Source organism: Danio aesculapii, chromosome 2 (assembly GCF_903798145.1).
Source record: "Danio aesculapii chromosome 2, fDanAes4.1, whole genome shotgun sequence".
NCBI classification, from domain to species: Eukaryota; Metazoa; Chordata; class Actinopteri; order Cypriniformes; family Danionidae; genus Danio; species Danio aesculapii.
The window spans coordinates 36,655,710-36,672,368 of NC_079436.1; the positions used below are offsets into that span (position 1 = coordinate 36,655,710).

The 16,659-nt window shown below is 37.1% G+C and overlaps 2 protein-coding genes across 2 annotated transcripts; both read right to left on the reverse strand.

Moving 5' to 3' along the window:
• Positions 1–54: 54 nt before the first annotated feature.
• Positions 55–12,033, reverse strand: map1sb (microtubule-associated protein 1Sb). Its single transcript, XM_056478328.1, has 7 exons — positions 11,885–12,033; positions 9,967–10,068; positions 7,286–7,368; positions 7,009–7,149; positions 3,695–6,812; positions 2,504–2,709; positions 55–2,307 (listed from the first exon to the last, which is right to left on the reverse strand). The coding sequence occupies exons 1-7, from the start codon at positions 12,030–12,032 to the stop codon at positions 2,149–2,151; spliced, it is 3,957 nt and encodes a 1,318-aa protein (XP_056334303.1). The 5' UTR covers position 12,033; the 3' UTR covers positions 55–2,148.
• A 510-nt stretch (positions 12,034–12,543) lies between these two features.
• On the reverse strand, positions 12,544–13,557 carry LOC130245597 (cocaine- and amphetamine-regulated transcript protein-like). The gene is made up of 3 exons (XM_056478353.1): positions 13,282–13,557; positions 13,126–13,209; positions 12,544–12,706 (listed from the first exon to the last, which is right to left on the reverse strand). Exons 1-3 carry the CDS (start codon positions 13,408–13,410, stop codon positions 12,599–12,601), a joined length of 321 nt encoding a protein of 106 aa, XP_056334328.1. The 5' UTR covers positions 13,411–13,557; the 3' UTR covers positions 12,544–12,598.
• Between the last annotated feature and the right edge of the window lie 3,102 nt (positions 13,558–16,659).

The following is a 16,659-nucleotide window of genomic DNA, read 5'->3' on the forward strand; positions in this document are numbered from 1 at the left end:
TCTACAATTTGTCTGATTAGCATATTACTTACTACACACACATAGACAAAATAGTCAAATTTCAGCAACTATTTTATTGATAGTTTACAGTATTGAATGAATTATATTTATTCATTTTCCCTCTCCACTTTTAGGCATTTTTCCCATTAATCATGTGTCTAAACACAAGTGCATTGTGAGATCAGCACAGTATTTACAATGACATTTAAATGCTTTTACAAGTTACTCTATATGTGGATGTACTGTAGCAATGCATGAATTCAAAAGTCTCTTGTGCTCCACAAACTTATCAGACATTCTCTTTATAGTGCTGAATTAAGGAAATGCATATAGGAAAATAAAGTCCAGTGTCCACTACAGCAGAACACAAGCACAGTAGGCATAGAGTAGATTTTAGAGGCTTTGCGTTGCAGTTACAAGTCACACTTGTGTCACAGTTAGCACACCTACCACATATCAGATTTCCAAACGGGATGAATTAAAATGACAACTTACATGCTATGATATTTCTACAGATTTGATTTTACATAGATTTTTTTATCATTGTCCAATGCATTCATGCCATATTTGTGTGATTTAGAGTAAAGCCACTGGTCCCAAGACAATCAGAAAAAGGATGCTTTAAGAGAAAAAACAAAACCTTGTGTTGTCAAGTAAAAAAAAAAAAAGAAAAAAAAGGGGTTTTGCGTGGTTGTGTGTGTGTGTGTGTGTGTGTGTGTGTGTGTGTGTGTGTGTGTGTGTGTGTGTGTGTGTGTGTGTGTGTGTGTGTGTGTGTACAATCATGATGATATGTTTGGAAACCTGAAAGAAATATATTGGGACCACACATAATCTAAACTAATTGCTAATTCCAATTTTCTGTGTCTGAATGGCTGTTTAAATAGTCTTCATGCACAGTGAGATACATTATCAATGCAATTGGCTAGTCCTACTATGTTCAGGCACATTGTTCTCCATATCGAAATTGGACAATCATCATAAGACTCTTAGGCTACGTTCACACTGCGAGGCTTAGTGCTCAGATCTGATTTTTTTGCATGGCTGTTCATACTGCTCTTATAAATGTGGCCAATATCATATTTGCAGTGTGAACAGATCCTGTTACTAAACTGACCCGCATGCGCAAAAGTACAGCTACGGACAGGACAAAATGTCTAATTATGCACACAATGTGTTTACTGTATGATGTGAGCACGTTGTCAGATCATGCTTATATGAATATTGTTTTTTTCACAGACAACCGTGGTGTATTTCATGAACTGTTAAGGGTTGTTCTGCTACTACTAATGTGTACTTCGGCATTTGAGACCTAAAATAAGTCTCTTGTGATTGAAAACACTCATCATTTGTGATTTATGACAACAGCGGTGCGTGGCACTCTGACCACCGGTGTAGTGAACTCATAAAGGGTTAGCGGCCGCAGACTGAACTGTGATGGCAGAGTTTGTTTATCTCCATTATTATTATTCTGTGGTAATCACCATGTGTGCCATTCTACTGTGATGCTAAGGAGTAGATGAAGTCTGCATCACAGAATGATGACGCATGTCGCTCAAAGATTATGTAAAAGTCACATGAAATCCGACATAACCGTTCACACTGCGGTCGCATGCAAAACATCAGATCTGAGAGTGATTTAAGATCAGTGGTACAAAAGTGGCACAAATCTGAACTGAAAAGATCAGATTCCATGCGGTTTGGGCTGTTCACACTGTCATCACCTGAGTCACATGAGGGGAAAAAAATCTGATTCGGGCCACATTCGCCTGCAGTGTGAACGTAGCCTTACAGTCAACCGAATAAACCACAATAAAGCCTTTTATTAATAATTGGGTACACCTCTTTGGATTTGAAATCTTGGTTATGATAAATCTAGCAAATCCTCTCCTCAGTAATTAGCCATTAGAGTTATACTCCTAGAGTAAATACATCTATCTGTGTTGATTTAATTCTCATGATTTTACTGTGATTTTCAGTTTCAGCTACAGAACCTCTTAAGGTATCTTTCATGAACACAACATACAGTATGTTGATAGATAAAGCATCTGCCAAAACATTACATCGCATGTGGATCTATGGTGGTGAAAATATGCATGTGTGGCTGGGATACACAAATAAAAAATTAAAACATGTGCCCTCAATGTCCATCTAGCAGAACTCTACTTTACACGCAGGGAACGTCTCTTCCTGCATAGCCACAGTGCTGTTGCTGCCTAGGACTGTAATGCCCAGCTGCCGCTGTTTTTCTTGAGTTTCTCTGTACCACTCATGCATCATCGATGATTCAAACGTAGGAATCAGGGTCACCTGGAAGATTACACAAAGTTAATATAAAGTAAGCGTGTTATTTTCGCCCATAAAAATATCAGAAGATGTTTTTGTATTTGCACTAAATTGGTGATCTATTTTAGTGTATGTTTTAGGCATAGATGTTGACAGAAAAGGGAAAAGTTTTGATGTGCACCTTTAAATCAACTTATACTGTATATCTTATCATACGTACTGGCAAATCATTAGGCCAAATAGATTTTCCCTCCAATAAGGCATCCAGAATAGACCTCATCAAGCCTTCCTTGAGCGTGTCATCCCCACTAATTATGTAACAGGATGAGCGTATGCGGCAGAAGAACTCAACATCAACAGTGGAAGCTGCATGGCCCGATGGAAGGTAAGCCAAGTCCAAGTATACTGAAGCACCAACCTTGCTACCTGTTGATGCATCAAGAAATCAGTGAGTGCCACACAAACATTCACTGACATAGAAAATTATACAAATGGCCCTTTTCTGCTGAGCAGTATGGTTTGGTACAGTACAATACGGTATGCATTTATTTTCACTGTGTTAACAAATTAGCAAACCATACCATACCACTTTTTCTGCACCTGGTCATCTACCAGCCTGACCGGCTAATGCCAGGCTGGGAATCACTGAAAAACAGCCTGAAATGGTCAAAACCCCTCTAAAACTAGGCTGGTCGACCAGCTAAAATCAGCCAACCAGACTATGCTGGTTTAAGCTTTTTCGTTTATTACATTTTAAATTGTGGTATTCAAATTACAAGTTACATCTCAAAAGTATAAATTAATAGTGATTACTTTAAAATTTAATGAGATTTCTTAATTGAATATTTATGTAATCATGGAAATTTTAACCAATAAGGCAACTGATTCTCCGTTTAAAAAAATGTGTGCAGTTGAAGCAACTCCACAGAAACATGGGATTCGCGGAATGCAAATTCTCTCATGGATATACAAAGCTTATAATAAGTTGTTTATTGATCACTTGACGTAGAAGTATAAACCAGCCTTTAGTTTCCAGACGATCATAACCCAAACGTCAAACAAGACAAGGGAACGACAACACAAGAAGTGTTATTTTTATGTAGATAGCGGAATCACGACATTGTAATAATACTAAAATTGCGAGCAGCATTGAACCATCTCATCTCATTGCAAGAGGTGCTACTTCCTCTCTCTTTTTACTGTGCATGTCTACATTTGAAATAATGAACCTAAGTTTGCAAAAGATGAGGTATGGGAATGGCCAATACAGCTTTTTTTGTGAGAATGATTTGAATGTAACTTTCTGGTATACTCCACTCCTACCAAGTAAGGGTACTTTTGGGATAGGAAATTTACTGTATTGAACCGTACTGCTCAGTTGAAATGAGACAAAAGTGAAATCAGTCCAAACCTGCTGTTGTGGATCTTTTAGAAGCAGAGCCTGTACTACGACTAGCCACTACATCTCCTACTGAGCTGCTTCGTGAGCCGCTAACAGAAGTTCCTTGACTTCCAGCCCTGGATTTGGTGCCTAGAGTTGAAGCACTAGAGGATGTTAATCTCTGTGTGACTCCTGCTGATTTTCTGCCTTTTGTTACACCTGACTTTACACCACTAACAGGATCAGGCATACAGGCACCAGGCTGAGGTGGAAGAGGAGGTAAGTCTTTTACAGGCACAGGTGGGGGATCCTTCGGCAAAGGATGATTCCCTCTGTAAGAATTCAAACCATCATTTAGGTTATGGGACTGCAAGTGGACAACACCTTCTTCATCAGAATCCAAAAGACCGTCTGCTGTAATGGAGCAATCCTCTATACCCGGATGTACATCTGAGTCTGTCGCCATAGGGAAACAGTCGCTGGTAGAAGTGAGAGGGGTGTCCTGAGCTGGATGAGAGGTCTTGCTACCTGAACATGAAGGTGGAAATGGCTTAGCTGCATCTTGGGAGTGGTCACTATCATCAGAAAGGTTTAATGGGCTGGTGTTACAGATGCCTGGTGAGAGTGGATCCTCTTGCTCGCCAACCGGTTTGAAATGTTTAAACTCACATGGAGAGACCAAGCAGAGATCAACGTCATGGTTAGTTTCTAACGCCAGGCCCTGTTGTCCAGATGGACACCCATCAGAGCCATCATGAGGTGTCCTCTGGGTGTGAGGCTTCTTTAAAGACAAAGACATCCCTACTTTGAAATCAGAATTGACATGGTGTCCATTGGAGTAGGAAGTTTCGTCTTCGTTGGTGGACTCACTCACAGTTGGCAGCACTTGTTCAAAAGACATTGACAATGACTCATCAACCTCAGTGGACTGTGGTGAACTTACTTCTGCAGGCATTGAGTGAGTGGTGGTAACAGTGGGAGATATATCAGGCATTATATCCTTATAAGAGCTGAGAGACAAGAAACTAGAATGCTTCTCTTTAGAGGAAGTCGAGATGCTCTCTTGGGTACTTTTAGGGCATCCAGATTCTGAAAACTTGGACAGTCCCATCTGCTGGCTTTCTGAACCAAGACACATCTTAACCCCAAAACTACTATGATCCTTGGAGGCCCAGGTCTCTTCAGGTGACAGGTGATAAGGAGTATGACCAGCGCTGTTAGGACCTGATCTAGGAGTTGTTAGCTCTAATGTTTTTTCATCCGGACTGACACAAACTTCCTCATGCTCATTTTTTGGAATATTTTCTTTTAAAGCACCATCCAGCAAGGTATACTCAGTGGGAGTAAGGTCTAGATTCACATTGCGCTCTGTTTTTATTTTGACAAAGGTTCTTGCAGTTGCTGCAGGGTTAACTATGCTAGTACACTTAGACTGTCCCATTGAGACACTTTTGAGGTTTCCAGATTCAACAGCTTGACTCTTCACAAGTAATTCGTGTTGTTCTCGATCCATTTGCAGAAATTCTGCAGTCATATCTTCAGGTGAGGATATTATGGAGCAATTTACATCTTCTGAATCTGTTGACAACTTCTGATTCTGCTGCTGTTTGTTAGACTTAAAGTTTTTGGCTTTTTCCTCTGTTTGTTTGAGTAATTTTGTTTCAATTTTTACATTTCCAGGCTTATTTGAGTTTAGTAGTTCTGTTGAGAATTTCTTGGCATCTTTCCCAAGAGACTTTGCTGCCTTTTTCTCTTCAGTTTTGCTGTCTAACTTTGGTCTTCTAATTGAAAAATCCTTGCTACCTGATGTTTTTTTCTGCCCATTTTCTTGCTTCTTTGAGTCTGATTTGTTTGTTTTTTCATTGCTTTTGTCCTTTAGAGACTCCTTTCTTGTAACAAGTCTCGAGGGGTTTTGTTTTGCATTGCTTTCTACAGTTTTCATATTTGCTTCACTTTTTGGATCATTCCCAGTCATGGCTTTGGTTTTGTCTTTGTGTTCTTGAACTCCACGACCCACTCTGTCATTTGAAGCACCATTACTTGATCTTGATTCATTTTTACCAGATTTGGGATTGTCTTGACTCTCTGAAATTTTTGTATTCTTGTCTGATTTTCTTGTTTCAAAATCTTTGGAGCACACTACAGGCTGCTTGAGAAACTCTAGATGCTTAAGTCTCTCCAGACCATCCATTATCTTTCCTTGTGGTGTAGAGCCAGGGAAGAGAACTCTGATTATTTTCTCAGCTGGGTTAGCTGGATGCCAAACTAGTAAAGCACATATAGAGACTAAAGATGTTAGGTGTCCATCTACACTTTTGGATTTTGAGCTATTATCTGGCCAGTTATTCATGAAAGACTCTATCTCTTTGCTACGTTTCACTGGATTTAGGATATAAAGTTCAAGACATCCCACTCCCATTTTCTGGAATAGAATAATTGGTTCGATGGGACCACTTGAATTGCGAAAAAGGGGCTCTGGTGAGATCTTTAGTTTCTCCAAATGCTGTAATATAAGTGCTGCTAGATCACTGCTTCGTAGTACATTAGGATCACCCTGAAGTTTTTTAAGCCGGTTAGGGGCATTGAGGAAAACCACACCAAGCTCTGGAGAGATTAGATTCTTCACCCATTGCTCCTTTTCCTGTGAGTCTGGTTTATTTTCCTCAAGCTCTGCGACTTTCCTCTCCAACAGGCTGTTAACTCCTGGCAGGTTGTCTATTCCAACATGTGTAAGCAGCACTGAATCAACACGGTCCAAATGCCTGACCAGTTTCCAGAAACAAGAGCGTGGATCTGCTCCACCGTTGACCAAAACATTAAAGCCATTGACAGCAAAAAAGGCACAGTCACCTCTCCCTCCTGGAAAGACATAACAGCATGGACGACATAGCTTGAGAAATCCCACTGTGCCAGGAGGCTCTAAGAGGTCAAATGGAGACTGTGACTCTAAGGATTCAAAAAGGTGGTCCGTGAACTCTTGAAGGCCCCCCATTTTTGGTAGTACCATTAGGGGATTCACCTTAATTTCAATAATGTCATTTATGTTGTGCTTCCCAAGCACAGAGTTTTTCCATTTTCCAGTTTTAGGGCAGCTTAAGATGAGGTTTGCTTTGCCATGAGAACTTACAGAGTTTAACAAAGCTTGAATCTATTGGAAATGTACAAACAAATTGCATTATTTACATATATGAAAAAAGCTATTATATTTCTGCATAACAGAATCAATTGAGAAATCATATATACAAAGATAGATTCGACTTGCAAATATGAGGACAATCTATTCAAATACTGCTATATTTTACACATTATTTTACATTATTTTGCATGTTTTCTGTTCAACAAACCTCTTCATCTGAAAAGATCTGGGTGAAATCATTTGGAGTGAACTGCCCCGTGTGCAAGACCAGATCTCCAGAGTCTTCAAGAGACTGTCCTGTGAGCACCAGCAACTTGTGTCGAGGTATGGACGATATCAAGCTGTGAACCTGAAATTATATTTTAAAATATATATTTTATTTTTAAAAATGTGTATATTAGAATTATGCATATTATTATATTGCTTGTATTTCAATACAATATATTTTAAAATATGAAGAAGAGACTAATTTAAGTGTCACACACCTCAGAGTAGAGAACCCCTTCAGATGGATTCACTACAACTTTAATGTCCAGAACATCTGAACTGAAATGAAATGTCTTCTGACCTGTAATGAAAATGGAGACAGACTAAATGAGTCAATAAGAGAATTAACCAGAATATGTAAGATGGTGTGCAAATGTGAATTAATACATTTAATTCTAATTCCACTAAACTTAAAAGAGAAAACATGTGCATAAGAATTAGAAGACTTGACTAAGCTGTAATGTTTTTAAATGACATACTAAACAAAAGTCACATATAATTGTCTTAATGCTGCCAGTCTGATCTTAAGTTGAACCAAGTAACGAAATTTTAAAAAGTGAGATTTCCAGAGTATTAGTTCTGAACACATCTGTCCTTGATTTGTCAGCAAAATTATTTTCAAAACTGCTGCAACAAAAATGTTTCACTGCTGTTTTTCCAACAGCAGCCAAAGTCTGAACAATTGGTAGAAAGCACTTCCTTCCTGCCTTTCTGCTCTGTGTTCTAGAATAGCAAATTAGGACCAACACGCCAACCTAATACAACATTCCCTGAATAACATGAGCTGCCACTCAGTTTACTTGCGCTCAGTTTGAATATCCCTCATTTAACTAGAAAAATATTAAATTAATGATTGCTCTTCCGATAGAGCAAAGATATTGCAATAGTGCGTTTCATATACAGTGCTCAGCATAAATGAGTACACCTAATTTTGAAAATAAATATTTGTATCCATTTCTCAGTGAATATATGCAGTGTATTTTGGTGCATTTAAACAAAACAGATTTATTAAACAGATATATTTAAAGTAATATTTTAGTCATCAAACATATTTAGAAATTGAAAGATAATACAATTAAATTCAAGCAAAATATTGCAAAAAAATTACAACCTACAAAATTTCAACTAAATTTTCCCATTGTTTGCCTTTCTTTATTTTTCCTCTTTTTAAAATTTGTATTTAATATTTTTCTATAACATCTAAATTTGGGTGTACTAGTTTTTGGACCGTCATCGTAAGTTATTTTGTTAGATAAGCTCCAGATTTGGCTTCAGTACTGACTGAACTATTGTATTTGCACAAATATAATAATAATAAATATGATTAAATGCGCGAAAAGCACACACATACCAGCCAGAAATACCAGCATCAGGTGTGGAGTTTGACTGGGGTGGTACACCTGTCAAACGGCAACGCAGGTGTCCTAAGGCGAGCTCAGGGGGGACAGAAACCTCCCGTAGAGCATAAGGACAAAAACTCCCTTGATCTTGATTTTCAGTATGAGTCAAAAATACCAATTTATTAGATTAAAAAGGCTAACACAAAGCATGTAACGTTTCGAGCACCCCGGCTCTTCATCAGACAGTGTGCTTTGTGTTAGCCTTGTGTTACCTATCATTATACAATAACTTACCCTAAGTAACCTAACCTTCCTAGTTAACCTAATTAACCTAGTTAAGCCTTTAAATGTCACTTAAGGCTATATAGAAGTGTCTTGAAAAATATCTAGTAATATATTTTGCACTGTAATCAACTGTCATCAAATCAGTTATTAGAAATGAGTTATTAAAACTATTATGTTTAGAAATGTGTTGAAAAAACTCTTCTCTCTGTTAAACAGAAATTAGGGAAAAAACTAAACAGGGGGCTAATAATTCAGGGGGCTAATAATTCTGACTTCAACTGTATATACGAAATAAACTGGAGACCATATTCTTAGATCAAATAATAAAAAGAAAGTTACGTTTTTGATTTGTAATCAATGGAAATAATGTTGTTTCAAGAACTTCTAATAAAAAAAAAAGTTGTAATCCAAGAAGCAAGAGCAACTTTAAACATTTAGTGGTGCTAGATTGTTGTGATCAATGTTCAGACTGTTGCTTCTGTGTAGCAAAATTCTGAAGATCAGAAGAAAAAACATCATCTAAAAATGTGTTCATTAATTTTCCTTTGGATTAGTCTCTATTTCAAAGGTCGCCACAGCGGAATGAACCGCCAACTTATCCAGCATATGTTTTACGCAGCGGATGCCCTTCCGGCTGCAACCCATCACTGGGAAAACACCCATACCATCACAATCTACACAATCTCTCCACCCATACCCATACACTCTCATTCACACTCATACATTACAGACAATTTAGCTTACCCAATTCACCTATAGCGCAAACTGGAGCACCCGGAGGAAATCCACGCGAACACAGGGAAAACATGCAAACTCCACACAGAAATGCCACAGAAATTAGAACCAGTGACCTTCCTGCTGTGAGGTGACAGTGCTAACCACTGAGCCACCATGCAGCCCGCCTAAATAATTATCTAACAGCTATGTATTTGCATGACCCATAATATGCTATATGCCTTTTTAAAAATTTCTGTAAACTGAAATAGATTTAAAATCTAAAATAATCTTGGTTTATTAAAGTTCTGGCAATTGTTAATTCTTAAAATACGATTTCATTATTAACTATATAATAATGTAGTATATGTATAGCAATGATACTGTATATAGTATTCTACTGGGGCCGAACTACACAGTTGCTTCTTTGTTTATTCATAAGATTGCAACCCACACACATATCATGCACTCGAAATGAGCTTGAAAAGATCCCTAGTAATGTTCTTTAAAAGTGTAGCCTATCTGAAGCTCATGTTTTTCACTGTCAATAAAAAACGTACCTCTTATATCCTTGGATTCATAAGAAGAATGCTGAGAAATAAAAAGCTTCAGCTGCTCGTCCAAGTTACACACTGTCAGGTCTACATCCCATGCACGGATACCTGCGTAAGGAGATGTAAATAAATGTAAACATTCTAAGCATTATCAAAAGCTCAATATGTTACAACATGAGCTTATTGTCACTTACTATGAATTTATGACTAATACAATAAGTTACAGCATTGATTTGCAAACAAGCAGACTAAACCCCATTTGCTAAATCATAGTGATTCAACCTGGTGATTCATTCATTCATTCATTTTCCTTTGGCTTAGTCCCTTATTTATCAGGAGTCGCAACAGCAGGATAAACTAGGCATGGGCCGGTATAAGATTCTGACAATATGATAACCTTGCATAAAATATCACGGTTTCACGGTATTGTGATTACTGCTCTTAAATATATTCTTTTTAAATGTCTGGATAAATAAACAACAACTTTTTTGAAAGATTTAAAATACTTTGGAGCGGTAAACATGTCAGGCTAAATAATGAAAATGAATCGTCGACTTCTGCTGTCGTCATTAGTTTCAAAAACACAGATTTCTTTACGATTTAAAACGGCATCTTTGGATATCTCTTTCTGCTGGGGATACTGCCGTCCTAAAAAAAAACGTAAATAAAAAAAACTTACACATACCATAGGAACGGTATTACAGAAAATTTTGGCAGAATTAAAACCTTGACTTTTCCAAACCGCGGTATACCCTGAAAATGGTTATCGTCCCATGCCTAGAATGAACCACCACTTGCTGATTCATATAAAGCAATTCAAAGAATACCAGAACTTTAAGAGTCAGAAATACACACACAAGCAAGCAAAACAAAATTAAGACCACAACTGATGATTCAGTGAGATCACATGCTCATGACAGTCTGCTGGGGCGAATAATATAATGTTGAGTTACTTGCACAAACCAATCTTTACAGGCTTTTATGTGTCTTCGGGAGATGAAGGAAATAAATTTGTTAGTGTATATATATTTTTTGACTCTCAAAGTAGATGCCAACCTTCATTGCAATATGAATCTACAAGAAAAATGGTTTCAGCCAAAATCGTCTTTAATACTTAGCTGAAGAAAAAAGTCACCTTAATCTTGGATGGTCTGAGGGCAAATACAGACAGCAATTTTTTTTTTTTTTTTTGTGATCTATCCCTTTAAGATAACCGAGTTTCGTAGCATAGCTGGTATCTATAGCCATGTTCTATAGCTGACTAGTAGGCACCAGTTACAGTTTGCAAATCACGATCAGCTAGGTTAAGATGAATATTTCTCGCAATTCAAGATGATGCCACTAAAAATTACAAGCAAGCAGAAAGCCACCGCTGGGTGGTGGGTGTGTGTGTGTGTGTGTGAATATGCAGAGCTTTCACTAAACCTACGGAGAACCACATCTTGACAAACTCAATTCTATAATCACATATTCAACTACTAAGGCAAATGTTGGCTCCTTAAGCATACCGAAAAGGCTAAAGCACAAGGTGTCTATTTTCCGATGTTTACCTGATGCCATAACACTGCAGTGCAGGGAACATCTGCGAGAAATCTTGTTTCAGAATAAACATGACATTAATTCTTTAAACGATATATGCATGTATCTACGACAATTCGTTGAAATATGAATATAGATTATCTTTTATTTTATTCACAGCGCGAAAGAAAACGCCTGGCGTCACGTTGTAGGACGGTGTTTCAACCATTTAAAATCAGCAAGCAGCTATCTCAAAATGACAAAAAAAGCAACATCGGAAACACTCGTAACCTGTTCTGCAAAATGCAGATACGAAAGATAATTGTATTGTCTAATGTAATAACGTTTATTATAAGTGTTAACATCACGTTTTAACCCCAAGTTATGTAAGAAAAAAAGGAAATACCTCGCTCAATCTCCACCACAACATAGTCCAGTAAATGCGGTCTATAGAGCGCGCCGATGACAATCAGCATTGAATATCTGTCATTGCAGAATCCAGGATGGGCTGTCAGGTCCTCCGATTCCATCGCTGCCGTGAGACCCGACGCCATGTTGGACAGTTATTCATATGATGTAATACACAAACAATCAAGCATTATTGAGGGAATAGGCGGATGGTTTGAATGGAACTGAAGCTGGCCAATCCAAAGCGGGATTCGGACCGCCTTGTTGCGTGCATCACTCTCAGCAGTCTTCAATAATTAAGCAATGCATTTGGCAGACTCATATTTTATATGAATCAAATACAGGCTACACTTTATAACAGGTTCTTTACTGGCATTAGTTATCAATTAAGAACATCTGTTTCCATTGGGAAAATATTCTTTAAAGTGGGTTATTATTATCAAAACAGTTCTTTTAAGATATGTTCAGGTTCTACTGTGAACCAAACAAATCGATTTCCAAGGCATCTTTGCCAAACCTGCCTATTAGAACCTTTCATTTTTAAAAGTGTTTGAATTAAGAACATGTGGTATAGATAAGAAGGCAACACTACTAAACCATACAGTTGTTCAAATTTTATTTTGAATCTCAATGCATTTTGCAGCAATAATATGCGTGATCAATAAGCAAAACATCAAGCACAGAGATTTTTCCTTGAGCATCTTTAATCTTATTAAAGGCATTTCAGAATAAAAAAATGGCACGATGTTCCTTGTGGACAGCCGCATAGCTTTCCAACTCTTGCACCTTTACGTATTGCACACTGCTCACCTGCATCGCACTTCAGATAACAAAAACAACAATTAATTAATTTCATACAAAAAATGCATCAAATATCAAACAAATATCTATCAATGTGAAATATATTCAGCATTAGCTTAGCAAGATCCTAATTTCCCATGCACACACACACACACACACACACACACACACACACACACACACATATATATATATATATATATATATATATATATATATATATATATATATATATATATATATATATATATATATATATATATATATATATATATATTTACACTGTATATCGAAATAGACTAGAAACTAGAATTTTTTCAAATACAACTAAAGCCTACCATAGAGAATCACCCTTATTGTCTCACTGCAGTGTTGACTAAAATAACTTCTGGACAATTATGCATTGTAAATGTGCTTTGATTGTGTAAAATACATTACCGAAGGAAGTAGGCTCAATTTTTTTCCAGTTTGTGGAAGTTGTTTGTTCTTTAACTTCTCAAGAACCTCTTGCAGTGCCTCTATCTGCAAAGTAATTATATTTTTACATTGATTCTCAATATAAAACACAAAACTTTAAAGAGTAAAAGAACTCACCAAATTGTTCTCGTCCTGTCTTTTTGCAGCAGTGTCCAAAGAGCGATCTTCAAGAGAGTCATCACAGTGGGTGATAATAATGGACAGGGCAGAAGCAGCAGCGATAAGGACAATCCGTCTACTAAACATGGTGCTAAGACAAGTTTCCTTGCTCTCCAAAATCTCTTGGTGATCTCAGGGTGTGATGAGCACTTGCTCTTTATAAATGAATTCAACATCACCTGCTAAAAAATTCATGATGACAGCCCTCGGGGACACATGTGTTATTAAGCTACACAAGACCATATTTTATATTTGTGGTATAGTTTGTGAGAAAAGATAAGTAAAATGCCTAATAAAGCAGATGCAGTTGTGTTTTACCTATAGTGACAAGCAGAATTCGGTGATTTACATAAAATATATATATTTCTGTACACAATTTAGTATCTAATCTGCGGATTTACATGGGAGAGTAAATAGGTTGAAAATGTAACACAAATAACTTTTATTTAAGGTTTACATTGCTAATCCAATTAGAACCATTTGTTTGGTAAACAAAGCTACAGTAAAAAAAGATCTGTCATGTAATACATACAGTGAAAGACAGAAAATAGTACTTCACAAATTAAATTGTTCATATATCACCCAACCATCTGCATATCAGTCAATAAAATTACTGAAAGTAATATAAAAACCTCAATAAATATATAGGCAATTCAGAATCTGCATTTTTCTGTGGAATTCTGCGGGCAAAGATTCTGTGTGGGCCTATTTGTATGTAACCCAGCAGGCTTAGGCTTTTTGGCCTAGTCCCTTTGATAATCAGGGGTCGATACAGCGGAATGAACGGAGCAGATGCAACCCTGTACTGGGAAACCCAGTTCTGGAACCCAGTACTGGGAAACACCCATACGCTCGCATTCACACACAAACACTACAGCCAATTAAGTTTATTCAATTCACCTATAGCACATGTCTTTGGGCTGTGGGGGTAAACCGGAAAACTTGGAGGAAACCCACGCCAACACGGGGAGAACATGCAAACTCCACACAGAAATGCCATCTGACCCAGTCGGGGCTCGAACCAGCAACCTTACTGTGAGGCGACAGCGCTACCCACTGAGCCACGATTCAGACCCACACAACATCATAAGACATTATTATTAGGTTAGATTTAGGTCATGTTGTCAGGTGACCAAAATTCGAATGTCTAGCCAGCGTCTAAGGACGTTATATAGATGTCCAATAACGAATTCAAATGACGTTGATATTTGATTGATTTTAGCTTGTGTTGGAAAGTGACCAAAATCCAATGTCAAGCCAACATCATATTGAAGTCAAATACTGAAATTTGGCAACTAAAATCCAACATCTAATAGATGTCATAGTGGTAGCATCCACACAACATCAAGCTGTAACATCAATAGATGTTGATATTTGGTTGATTTTAGGTTGGACATGGGACATTGAGTTCTGATGTCAACCCGATTTTTATTTCCAAACAAAATGCAACATCTCACGACATTGAGGTACAAAGTCAATCTGACGTCATGTTGACATTCTGTGCCTGCTGGGAAGTGTTTCCATATATACATCTGATTATGATCAAAAGCAACATTTTTCTGGTCACTCTTTGCTGTAACTTTAAGTATTACTGCAGTAATTACTGTAAACAAACATTTCACATGATATTATAAGCCTTCATATTATTAGTTGCATTCATGTATCTACAACAAGACCTGTTCTGTTACACCAGTTAAGTGTGTTAATGATTGTCTGAAGCACTACTTAATTTCTAGTTGGTTAAAGTGTATCTTTTTAAAAACGTAACCTTTAAAGAAGCTGAATTTTGACTATGAAAAACTGAAACAGGGTTTTCTAGCATAATATACTGATACTTTTTTTCATCTATGAGTGTTTTATTTTAGAGTGTAGCCTATATATTATATTAGTATGTGGTCGCAAAACCTCTGCAATGCCTTTATACACCACCAGAGGTCAGACTTATGAAAAATATAAATAAATTGAGTGAGTCGACTTCCCTAGTAAATCCTTTAAAAACACATAGTATTACTATCAAAATACATTTAAATAAAACTCACAAATTGCCTAAATGAATATATAAAATGGCTCAAAATATGTGGCAGACTAAAATCAGAGGATAGTATGAACTGGATGATTCTGGGTCAAGTACAATATTGACACTGATCTGGCGAGGCGGCATAGATGATTGAGGCCATGTATGAAGAGTAACCAGGGTCAATAGCTTTGCTTAAGATACTAATGATACGCCTGCAAGACAAAGACCCCAAGGCAATAGATGTCTGTCTGGGTTATCAGATCAGTTATGGAGGAGGAATTCCACTTTAATGTAAAATACATATATATCTATTTTGTTGAAGATGGAAGGAAAGACGAGAAGGGTTTTTAAAGCATCAAAACTACAGTGCAACATACAGTTACTTTGACACCTAGAATGTCATTCATTGTATTCATTCATTCATTCATTTTCTTTTCAGCTTAGTCCCTTTATTAATCAGAGGTCGCCACAGTGGAATGAACCACCATATGTTTTTTTTGTTTTTCAACCCTCCACTGGGAAACCCATACAATCTCATTCACACACATTCACTACAGACAATTTAACTTTCCCAATTCACCTATAGCATATGTCTTTGGACTGTGGGGGATACCAGAGCACCTGGAGGAAACCCACCCGAACACTGGGAGAACATGCAAACTCCAGACAGAAACGCCAACTGACCAGCCAAGGCTCGAACCAGTGACTTTCTTGCTGTGAGGCGACAGCACTACCCACTGCACCACCGCGCTGCCCCTCAGTATATTAAAATATTCTATTTAAGGATCAAATAACAGCGCAGAAAATACTAAATAAATGTCATTTACTATCTTTATACAGTTATCCTTCAAACACTTTTGTTAGTTTTTAGTCATCTAAAATAATATTTAGTGTATTATATACAGAATAAATTTGTTGCTTTAATATTTAGGTTTTATTTTAAATATGTTGATGATAGGACATCATATCACCAATATTTTTTCACAAATATTTTAAAAAATAGACATTTTACATTGCATTCAGTGTATGCTTATATTAGGGCTGCCCAATATTTTATTTCAGCATCCATATCGCAATGTGTGCATTCGCAATAGTCACATCGCAGCATCTGCAATGTGGAGTTGGGATTATTCTAGTTGATCAGCAATGAAGCATGAGCAGTGTTTACATTTTACATTACATTTATTTAATAATAGGGGCAGGACAAAATAGCGACATGCATGAGGTCCGGTTCTCGTAATGGTGGATCAAACATATATCAATGTTGCAATTCTAAGAAATGTATGTGCCGTTAATAAAAGGAATAGATTTGATAACTT